The sequence below is a fragment of the Eurypyga helias genome, unplaced genomic scaffold, assembly GCF_000690775.1.
Source record: "Eurypyga helias isolate BGI_N326 unplaced genomic scaffold, ASM69077v1 scaffold1656, whole genome shotgun sequence".
NCBI lineage: Eukaryota > Metazoa > Chordata > Aves > Eurypygiformes > Eurypygidae > Eurypyga > Eurypyga helias.
In genome coordinates this window covers 147,802-159,702 of record NW_010254432.1, presented here as the reverse complement: position 1 = coordinate 159,702, position 11,901 = coordinate 147,802, and the positions used below count along the sequence as shown (strand labels likewise).

Sequence of the window (11,901 nt, the reverse complement as noted above, 5' to 3'; positions counted from 1 at the left end):
AGCATAATTACCGGGGTGCTTTTGAGGAAAGGGACTCTGTGAAATAGAAAAAGAAAGTGTGTGAGGCTATTTGGAATAAGGACTGATGGAAAGACTGAGGGAGGAAACAGGAGAAAAAGTGGAAAACTGAGGACGGGGAAGGACAAAAGAAAATCGGGACCGTATAGTTTCATCAACAAGGTTATTGTGCTGTGTGCTTTAAAAATGCAATCATCCCGTATTGTTCCTCTTGCTAGACCAAAGCTGACTTTTTTTTTTTTCCCCTCTTCACATTTGAGGTTACGATGACAGAGAAAATGATCTCTTTCTCTGCGACACCAATACCTGTAAATTTGATGGGGAGTGTTTAAGGATTGGAGACAGTGTGACTTGTGTCTGTCAGTTCAAGGTAAGAAGATTGATATTTCGTTCTCTAATTCACTAATGAGAATACAAATCAAGGGTCTCCCTTTATAACCTATCACTTGGCAATTTATTTCTCTACGGGCGGAGAAGTTAGAGGGAAAACCTGGCAGCATGTATAAAAGCTGGCAGGAGGACCAACTGGTGTCAAGAAGATGTAAGTTTCTCTGGGAAAATGCAGATGCTGTGGCTTTAAATGTCCCTTTGGGTCTGCAGTTCCAGGTTGTGCATTTCTGGTTTTGCATCTCTGCCCTTTTAACAAGGATTTAGAGTCCTTTCTAAATTCATTTCTGATACAGATCATGGCTTATTGTATTCGGAGTTCTGATCTAGTTAAAGAAATGGATCTGTAATGTGCTTATGCAATATTTTCAGGAAGAGCTGCATAGTGACAATGCTTCTGCCTGTTTATCTGCCCAACTGATCAGATTAAAGAGCAATCCCTCTGTTCCAAAATCATGAACTTCCTTTAGGTTTTGTATAGTTTGGGGGTGGGGGGATGGGGAGGTATTACTGATTAGTAGGGGGTTTTTCCTTCTCTTTCTTCTCTCTCTCTCTTGCAGCTACATCTAAACCTAAGGCATTCTCAAAGTCAGACGATTTCATTATGAAGGATTCCATTTAATATGTTTTAGCCCACTCACAAAACAGCTGTGCTTTACATAATGACCTGAATAAAAACTGAACAAATTAAAGGAGTTTTAAACATGTACCAGCACGTGTTGTATATACGTTTAGGCCCCGGTGGTTTCTTGCATTTTAATGTGGATCTGTGAAGTTGTGGAACTTGTAACACTGATTTGAGTGTTTACAGTACAGCAGGCCAAATAGTGCACAGTTCAAGATCGTGCACATCTGTAATGATTAATTTATGATTGGGCTTTGATAGACTATTCGCTTTGAAGCATGACAAGTATCGTTTATATTTCTAGAGCCAAATGTGTCTTCAGAGAAGAAACTGAAGTGATAAATTCCTTCATTTAAAACAAAGAAGGAATTTTCGGTAATAAGAACAAGACAGTTGTTTGCTGAAGTGCTCGTGTTTCCCGCATTGGGAGAAAATTCATATTGACCATGGGTTTTTCAATTCCATTTCTAGTTTGCATGCAATCAAAAATTCAATGTGAGAATGCTGTTTTGAGCATTTGCCTCAGCATGTGCAGTGATTTAAGAGTTGGTCTGTTTTCTCTTTCTAAGAAAAAATCTGTAGCACGGTGAAATGTCTGTGACTTGTCCTGCTGCCTGGTGGGAAGCGAGGGCAGATTTTATGCCATGAGCAGTGGGAGCTTAGAGCAGGCACAGGGAGGGCTTGGGTCTTGTCTGTGGTCTCAGTTTGGGGTTGCCATTTGGCATAAAGCAGTGGACTCGTAGCCTAGAAGGAGCAAATCCAGATGTTGCTGCGGGCAGGGAGAAAGGCGTTGGGAGCTGTGTTTTCCTAAGGCAGGATGCTGGTCCCTGGTGATTCAGGGTCAGTATAGCCAAGTAAACCATTCTGGGCTGTTGTCTTCTCTGAGAGGTGAATGCTATATATATGCTGAGTTGAGCAGTTCTGTAGGGGGCAGTTGAAAGGGATTTAAGTAAATCAGATAATTAGTATATGAATATGTAAATGAGCTCAAAAAGAATTGGGCAACTGTGGGCCTGATCACTAGTAAATGGGTTGAAATCAGTAGTGATCTTTGGGTTCGGTGGCCTTTGGATCAGGCCCTGTAAAGACTCGGAGCTCTCTGCCTTGATTTGAGCCCTCCGTGGAGCCGCAGGGCTGACTGTGACCTTGGAGGGCAAATTACCTGTGGCTGAGGCTGCTCCGGCTCTGAGAAGGACGATGCGGCGCCGGGGGCTTCTGTAGTCAAACGCGTCCGCTTTGATTCAGGCAGAGCTGGGGAGATGTCAGCTTCTCTTGTAACATCAGTGGACAGTGTGACAAGCCAACAAGATATGCCACCAGAGTAGAAAATTAATTTCTAGTGTGGCATCTGAGACTAGCCAAGTATGGCAGAGTCACCAGGTAATTTGTGTCACGAGTAAGGGGGTCCTCTATCAGAATTCAGGTCCCCCGTTTCAGTGACAGCTCTCTGGGGTGATAGTGAGCAAATCAATAGCAGACTCCTCATCACTATAATTACTTTTTATGTTTTCTCCAGAATTTGCCAGGGGCTTTAACTGCATCTTGAGAGAACAGACAAGGACGGAAAGCTAATTTGGCTTCTGTACTGTTGAAAGTCCTGGGCTGGCCAGCCTGTGTCTTGAGGGGGCTGGGGGAGGCAGATGTGGGGAGCAGGGCTGCTGCAGTCTTCATCTGGGTTCTTTTTCAAACCAGAACTGCAGACGCATTGTGTCTGTCCAAGTGGCATTAATAAAATTAATTTATTGTTACTTGAATGGGTGAACATGATCGGACTGCTCTGGAACACCCGAGTTAGGCTTCCGTTGCTGGAGAGCAGGCAGGCATGTGCTAAGAAAGGGATTCATATCGGTTGGCTCTCTTGTCACTCCACTGCAAAATGATATCCCATTCTCTACCTCCTCACAAGAACAGACACACATTGCCATCAGAGAACAGCCTGTCCTGCTCTGATCAGTAAAATGCAGGCCTGTGCCCCTCTTAGGGCAGGCCCAGGCCTCAGTGCTGGGTGGGAAGGCACTGGGACAGTGGGGCTGAGTGTGGGGGAAGGCACCAACCCCTTCCCTCCCTGTACTCAGCAGGTCCACCAGAAGGTGCAGAGCTGTGCCAGGAGGCACGCGGTTGGAGACACAGCTTGCTGGGGTCTGTACCCCAGCCTGCCCAAAGCCATAGGTCTGGCAGCCGGGGTTCTCCTCCCTCTCAGTCTTCATGAACATATCCAAAGACGTACCAGGGTATTTCCGACAATGCTGCGTGTCTTCTCGCTTTAGTCACCAAGGCTGTGGACATTCACTGTTTTTAAAGTGAGGAAAGAGTCCTGTTTTCATGCGTGTTGGATCCTTCACGTGTTTCAGTGTTTGCGGAGCTGGAACATCATCTGGACAACCTGCAGCTTTATACTGTATTTCCAGAATATATTTTCACCGTACTTGGTTCAAAATGTAGGTGGCATTTTGGGAGTAGTTAATCCATGAGAGTAGGAGAAGGTCAAACATTTAACAGTGTTACCAGGAGGAGGAGTTACACAAGTTACCATTTTCTTCAAAATACAAACCTTACTTCAGTGCACAGCACTGACCCCAATGCTTGCAAGGCTGGTTTGTCTCTGGCTGTCATAGTAGGCACTCGAGGCTGCTGGTGCTGAGGAAGGCAGTCTCTGACTGATTCTTGGCTGCATTGGATACATCCGTTTCCATTCTCTACAGCTCTATTTTACAAACCTGTTGTATAAGAATTGGACAGTATGGTACTATGCTGGTGGCTTTCATGCATGTTTTGATGTGGATGTCCCGGAGTGCTTGATCAGGCCTTATTGTAGGGATAGAGAATCAAGTTCACATCTAGGGGCTTGGTCTGTTGAGCCCTAAACCAATACCAAAAATGTGTCACTAGACAGAGGAAACTATGACAGTCAACATCTAATATCCTCCACTACTAGCAAGAAGTATGTTAAGACAGTGAAAAGCAGTGACACCTGGATTCAGCGTGGTCAAGTCTAGCTCCAGTGGGTCAAGAGTAACCTGGTGACCAGTGTCAAACCTTCTCATTGGTGGTCTTGTCTTCTTTCCTGGGTAACTTCCACTATGGTTTCCTGGTGCCTTTTGGAGCCAAGGCACGATCCATTTAGAAGCTCTCACTTCTTTTGTTCCCTGTGGCTCAGCAGCGGTGACTGGGTTCCTGCATTTTTCTTCTGAATACCAGTTGTCTGAAGGCAGTGGTGGAAGCATGGGCAGCAGATGAAGAAATGCATCTGGGACCAGCACAGTTTGAAAAAGAAAAGGCTGAGCATCACCTGTGATTGTCATCAAAGCTGTGCTTGAGTGTGGTAGGAGCCACAGGAGAGATGGGAAGCTTTTGCCGTGAGAGTTAATCCTTCCTGGAGCCCTGGTGTCTTTCAAAGGCATTTTAAAGTTGCCAAGCTTTGGAAGAAGTTCCAGCCTAGCTCATAGCAGCTCTGTCCCCTGTTGCTGTGGATCAGGATTTCGCCCTTGGTGCTATACGCTGGTAATGTAGGGCTGCCTGGCCTTTCAGATTTGCACCTGCGTCAGTGTAAAAGATCCTCCCTTGCTCTGGGTGAAACCAACAGAGAGTTTGCCACTGTGTTTCTTGGGAGCAGGATCCAGCTTTGTTTCTACATGTAACAGAGCCCACTGAGATACTTTGGGCCAAATTCTGCACAGATTATTCTGGCAAAAAGTCCCGTGGGTGACAAGCAGATAGCATGTCAAAAGCAAGCATGATTTGATCCTTCATGCTTTAGAAAATTCATGATTGTGTTCATTGTGCTGGTTAAGTATTCCGGATCAGCCTCCAGCAATTGCTGTTGAGCTTCTGGATGAAGTTGGCATTTTCTGCTTGGAATTGGAACATAATGGTGAAAATAGCATAGAAACACTTTTTAATCAACTGTTTAAAAATCTCTGCATGGAGGAGCCCTTCGTCAGGAGCAGAAGAAGATTTCTACTGTTGTGGCTGCTGGTTTTCTTTCTTGTTCCCGGGGAAGAGAGCGCTGGGGGTGGGCAGCAGCTTGGGAAGATTTAAGAAAATACAATGCATGAGGAAAATGTCATTTGATTTGGCCCAATCAAAATGTCACTCTGACCAACTATGAATAATTCCTTGGCAGCCGCTCTGTGCGGAGGCCTGCAATTAATGCAATCTATGCAATTGTTTGTGTTAATCACTTCTGTAGTCATTCACTTTGGAGCATATTTCATGTTTATAATCCCTGGAATTTCAGTTCTGCATTTTACATCGCGCCTGACGAACACACCTCAGACACTTTGTGGCATATAATGCAGCTAAATAGGAAGTATGATTTCTTTTTAATTTTTACTTGGATTTAAGCAGAGGTGAACATTTGTAAATAATAATTGTGATCATTCCATTTGTAATAATTAAACAATGAGGCATACCAGGAGTATGGTAATCATGAGATAATCATATCCCTGGTATAATTACCATGTACAGGGTACATCCAAGTATTTCTAAGCCTCGGAGTGTGATTATCTTACGATAACTGCACCCGGTAGGTTGCCCAATTTTCAATATAAAATGGAATTATTTTTATTAGAATGAGCAAGAGAGGGCAAGGCTGTCTTTCAGCAGTAGAGGGAACAAAGCAGGTAGTTTGCGGAGCCAAGCAGGAGTTTGAGCCGAAGGAGGGGTGCGTGGTGTGGGTAACTTCTGCGCTCTTTGGTGTGCTGGCTGAGCTCGCTGCAGTGCTGCTGCTCCTGCCCGCCACGGGGAGAGCTTGGACCTTGGTGGAGCAGCCCGGCAGCAGCTCCTGGGAACAGAAATGTCTCTGCAGAAAGAGGGATGGGCTTTGGTCATAGGTCTCTCGGAAATAATTTCCCTCCGTCCAGTCAATTCTAATAATGGCTAAGTGCTTAAACAGAGAATTATACGTGCACAGGCAGACACTTCTGTGTGTACAAATGACTGCCTCTGTAGCAGTGAGGGTGTGTATGTGCAGGAGGAGGGGAAAGGCGAGCCTGTTCGTTACAATTTGTCTGTGGCCATCCAATGGAAACACATGAGCCGCTGCCGCAGATGCGAGGAGCCGTTTGCCTTGCCCATATTCTTTCTCCCGGAATGCCCTCCCTCCTCATTCTCGCAGGGAGAGGCCTCTCTGGGGGTACTTATTAAACACTTTGCCCATTCAGATTAACTTTTCCCTAACCTGTTCAAGTCTGGTTTATGTTCCTCTGCCTTTTGTCCTTATAAAAATCCCTACTTCCTCTCCTCTGGTGTCTGTAAATGTGAAGAGGAGGGTCAGTGTCTCCCTCTGTGTTTTTCCCAGGGTTTTAATATTGGAAGGGAAGGCGGGGTGGGGGCACCTGAATGGATGCTGTGTCACCTCGTTTGTGTGACTAACCTGTCTGCTCTCTGTCCGTCTCCATCAGTGTAACAATGACTACGTGCCCGTGTGTGGCTCCAACGGCGACACCTACCAGAACGAATGCTACTTGAAGCAGGCTGCCTGCAAGCAGCAGAGTGAAATACTCCTCGTGTCCGAAGGATCATGTGCCACCGGTATGTATAACGTGCCCCAGGCTGCCTGCTGACCTCGCCCCTGAATCAAATAATCATTCTCTTTGAGTTCATTTTGGGTTAATTCTTTGCAGTCGTAAGCATGAGAACTTGCTGCCATCCTTCCCTTTTAAGCACCTGACTTAGTACAGGCTTACAGTTTATGATATTGTATACCCTTGACACTGTTCTGAAGAGTGCAGCACAGAAGCTGATTTCTTTTTTTAATATGTATCTTGTGCTCCTGATCATCCTGGGCACTGCGTGCACTTTGGAGCTGTTACGACAAGTAACTGGAAGCAGATTAAATGAGCAGATGTCTGATAAATGGGCATCTGGATTACCACAAACCTCTCCATAATCTGGAAAGATAGAACTGGAGCATTATTGCCTGCAATCCAGTTTCTTAGGTTTTTCCTTATGCACGTAGGGCCAGATTCCCAGCTGGTATGATTCAACAGACCACTGCTAGTAATGAGCTCTGCCAATTCATCCCAGCTGAAGATTTGGCCCAAAACACACTTAATGAACGAGTCTGTGCAACAGGGTTTTTTCTGGGCTTGTTGGAAGAATTCATTAAAGAGCATATGTGAAAACTGTCGTTGGAGACATCTTTGCTTAACTCTGTGCATGGTGAGCTATTTGTATCTCTGCTTTTATGAAACAGCTGGAAAGGTGAATGAGCAAAATCAGTCAGGAAAACTGCTTGTGTGCAGGAGTTCTTGATGTTTTTCTTTTGTGCTCAGTGTCTGTTAGAGGTGGGCAGTGAAGTTAACTTGAAAAGAGCAGGAGGAGTAAGTCTTTATTCCTGAGAGAGTTCTTGAAACTTAAAGCAGAATTTTTTCTTGGCTGAGGACAGAGGAGTCAATAAAAAGTGCATTAGACAAACTTTTTGCAGTGCCGTAATTTTGTGTTTCATTCACCTGAGAGAAAATAAACTTCTTTCCCTGGAAATGTTGTTGTTCTCTGAAGCTGTTACCTGACAATTTCCAAGAGGAAAAAAACATATGCTGCAATTTTTTTGTCTATAAATCGGTATTAAATTGAGCTCAGGCTGACAAAGCCTATTGTGGCATAAGATTTCTTCAACTTAGTAAATTGTCTTTTTACTCTCCTAGCACAGCAACTGGTCTTTTTTGGTTCAAACTTTTTGATTACAGGGCTGATTTTAAGTTCATTGCTACATCTGTTCTTAAACTTGCTTGTCTACTGGCAATGGCCATGTTGGAAGCATTCTCCCTGAAACACATCGTGGATTTCAGAAACAGTTTTTTTGGGGGGGGGCGGGAAAGGAGGCTTTCCTGAAGTCTTCATCATTTGGCCTCACTTTCCTTCTCCCAGAGAGGAGGCACAGTGGAGAAGGGAGCACCTGTGTGGCTTAGATTTCCCTGTGGGATAGGACAGAGAGAAGGGTGCACAGGAGCTCCAGCAGAGACCTGGACTACTGGGAGTTCCAGAAGCAAGAGTCCTGGACCTGACCAGCACAGGTCTGGGTGTTGAACGGTTAGGGGCAGAGGGAGAGACACAAGGTCCTCTTCCTCTAAAGAGCCAGAGATTATGGCAGTTCATTGCGGGAGGCAGGTGATAACAGGCATTCATTTCTCTCTCTGTGCTCGGGAGACCTGGCACACCTGAAAAGCAGTGCATTGTAATGAAGACACCTTTCTTTTCTATTTCCTTGTTACCCCCTTGTTTACTTGGGAAGGACGGAAGATGAGATCAGGAAAATGCAGGAGATGGTCACTGGGAAAACACCATCCTCTTCTGTTCTCTTTTCCCAACCCCCTTTTGTCTCTGTCCCATGCAGTCTTGCTGTGTAGATCTACCACTGTAAGCCATTCTTGTGACAAGTTTAAATAAAGGTTTTCCTTTTTTTAACTTTGAGCAATGATGGCGCATAGAAGCCACCAGATCCACCAGACCTTGCTGTCAGTAAATTAGATCCACCAGTTCATAGGGTAACTGGATCCCAAAGCAGTCTTTCCAAACTCTTTCTATTACTCTTGATGCAGATGAATATATAACCGCTCCACTAACGGGGAGGATGGCATGACAGCCTCCCTCCCTTCCTTGCCAAAGAAACGCCTCTTAATGATTTTTGGTAACCCTACACGTGTGTGCTTTTCAGTGCTTTGCCTTGCTTAGAAAGTTGTAATGACACTCCAGACTTGGCAATTTTGTGATGCTGCACTTTCTAAATGTCTGACTCCTGTCATTCCAGCCAACAAAACATCAAGCAGAAGCAAAATAAACCCCTCAGTTTTGAACCTCAGTAACAACCTCAAGAAAAATGGCATTTTAATAATCTACCTAAAGATCTTGAATAATTTCAATGGTTTATTCTAATAAGTTGTGATCTGATGAGATGTTACTGTTCTGTAAAGATAATGACATGAATTTCCAATTGGTCTGGCCTCAAAAAATGGTTTAAAAAATTCTATTTGGTGGTGGGTATTCAGTAGTGTCCAAGAGAAGGAACTTTGCGCAACCGATGCAAACAAAGCTCCATCAGTCTCAGTACAACAGAACAAGGCAGAGGCTTATACGGACGTTACAGCACTCCAGGGCTTACATTATTTTAGTCTGATATAGAGACTTTAAAGAAAGAGAGTTGAGACGTGAGAAAGATGGCTCGAGTGAACCACGTTCAGATTAGATCTCTATAATTTACCGAGGGATGACATCAAACGTAAGGTACACTGTGATACACTTGGCGGAGCAGTCTTGCTTGACACACTCACAGGACATGCAGCACGTGAATATCAATTTCTCTCTGTTCTGTTCTCAGATGCCGGCTCAGGATCTGGGGATGGAGGTAAGAGCCATCTTTTAATATCTCTGTGCTTACGTGTGCACACATTGTCTTTCACAATTTCAGATTGTAAGTGGATATGGTTTGCAGTTTAGTTTTTACACTATGTATTGTCTTTCATTCAGCTTTTTTTGTGAAAAAGTGACGTTTTGCATTTTAGTCAAGCTGGTACCTAGTAAAGACATGCTGTTTTCTTGGGAAATTCAGAAAGCTGTGTTGCTTCTAATAGGACTTGGAATTATTCATGGGTTGTGCTAGGAGCTCTATCTCCATCTACTGTTACAGTTGCACTCATTTGTTTTATGTTTAGAGTAATTTCTTTTGTTTATAAAATATGAACCAAACCCTTGGCTCCTCCTCACTGGAGGATTCAAGCCAAATATTTTGTGGTAATGGAAAGCATTGTTTCAAAGATGTGAAGAAATGTCACAGGGAAAGAATAATGTGTTTTTATAAGAACAGCAGCAGCAAAAGTGAATGTGGAAAAACCCTTTGGTGCATAGAGGGTTTGCTGTAACTTGTAGGCAAACTTGTTTTTAAGTTGGGGGTTGTTTTTTTATTTCTTAGGTGCAGTGATTTATGCGTTTGCTCATTTAAAACTGGTCCTGGTGTTTGTAAGCAGTCCTTCTTGGAAACACAAAGGCAGGGTTTGGGTAGTGCCCTGCCTCAGGGCAGGGAATGTGACTTTTGGGACCTACTTGTTTGGTGTGGCTGGTGTGTCAGGCCTCTCTGGGGGCTGGGAGAGCCAGGGGTAGTTTGGGTGGCTATGGAAGAGGTTGTCCTTAAGACTTACCCTCATTTCTGCCTTAGGCCCCTGAGTAACTTTAGGAGCCCCCTGGCAGGGGAAGGACAAGGTCAGGCTGGGATGCTGCTGGGCGCCTCCAGCTGGGCAGCCACCAGGCACTGAGCCAGCTTTCTGCATAAGGCACCAACAGCAGGTCTGGGCTCTTACCCAGTTTTATGGCTTGTCCTGGCTGGATTCAGGTTTTTCAAATATAGTCCTGGTATTTGGCAAAATACCACCTAGTCCTCATGTAGTTTTGGTAACGGGTATATTAAAAAGCTCAATGTGTAAGTTAAGTATTATTTTTACTTATAAAGTGGTCAACAAAATGAGCATGAGGCACTTGCAAGGGACCTAATTTTCTGATATGTCTGGAAAATTGCCTGCTTTGTGGAAATCGGGACACTTCAGCATGCTTCAAATCTGGCTCCCAAAAAGACACAACCTAAAATATTGCTATTCTTTTTCAAAAGTTTTGTCCAGCTGTTCCTGTTTTACTCTAATGTCCTTTTTAAAGTGTTACGCCAAAGAAGTGCTTAACAGAAATTTACAATTGAATTTATACTTATGATACGGTTTTCATACATATGGTCAATAAAACTGTTTTCAAATGAGGTTGCACAAAATTCGTCATGTATGCACCATGGAAAACAGATAAGATTTCCAGTTTGTTTTATAACTGGGGAGGTGGGAAACAAACCTGGCCACGTTCTGAAAGTAATGAATTGCATACACAAAAAGCTTAGGGATTTAAAAGCGTGATTTACAAACAGTTTCGTTTTAAAAGCTCAGGTTGACGTAAGACGAGCAGAACACGACCTTGGGGACTGACTGGGCAAGACCATAAGGAAGCAGATTAGTGAAGGAGACAGAACCAAGTTGGTGCATGTGTTTAAAGGTCTACAAAGCTGCCTTGTACTATTCAAGATTTAGTAGGTAGCTATGGCTGTTCTTGAAGTACAAAAGTATATTTATGTGCCCTAAGAAGCTAAATCCAGCCAAGTAAATGTTGTCACTACATCACACTTTACTAGACGTGGTCTTGTTGTAAGAGCTGTAATAAATTTTGGATGTCATCACAGTAAGTCTTGTAAAATCCACTCCAACAATCATGAGTGGGATGTTTTTCTGTGAGAAGCCTGAGGTCTTAGGCAATCTCATGTGTTTTCTGTTTTTATGAAAATCTTCTTTTCTTATGCTTCTTCAAGCAGTCTTGGTTAACAAACTGCTAACCAATGCAGCATCATTTTTTGCAAAGCTATAACCAATGCAGCATCATTTTTTGCAACACTACAGCCATAGGGACCCTCCCACTTGGCCATACCTCTGCCTAAATCAGGAGGTTGAGGCTGTAGGTGTTGGGTACATTTGCAGCGAGGTACCTGAGATGTCTTGGATGCTGGGAGCCCTTAGGAACACCCATTCTTCTGCTGATTTGCCCCGTTTCTTGCTGCAGTTACAGTGCCATCAGAACGCAATGCTTCAGCATTGCTGTTTGCTCTATGTTGTGTTTTTCAGAGCTGTCAGACTTTCTGGCAAGGTCCAGGTCTGTGCGACTGTTGTGGTTTGCAGGAGGCTCCTTGCAGCCAGAGAGACCCAGGCTGGGAGCCCTGAGGACTGCTGTGGGCAGGGGCAGGCTGAGCAATGCCTCCTGGACATGGACTAGGAGTCTCTGGTTAACAAGACAAAGAGTGGATGGATGTCTACTTGAAGGCACCTGTAAGGGCTGATCCTTCAGTCTGAACA

General features: G+C 44.3%; 1 protein-coding gene across 1 annotated transcript in view; it reads left to right on the top strand.

The window, feature by feature from the left end:
• Positions 1-278: 278 nt before the first annotated feature.
• Positions 279-11,901, top strand: part of TMEFF2 (transmembrane protein with EGF-like and two follistatin-like domains 2) — a gene marked incomplete at its 5' end in the record, with an annotated part of 129,934 nt that continues 118,311 nt past the window's right edge. The window contains 3 exons of the mRNA XM_010152958.1: positions 279-388; positions 6,433-6,562; positions 9,348-9,374. Coding sequence (XP_010151260.1) covers positions 279-388; positions 6,433-6,562; positions 9,348-9,374 — 267 coding nt within the window. The remainder of the gene's footprint in view (positions 389-6,432; positions 6,563-9,347; positions 9,375-11,901) is intronic.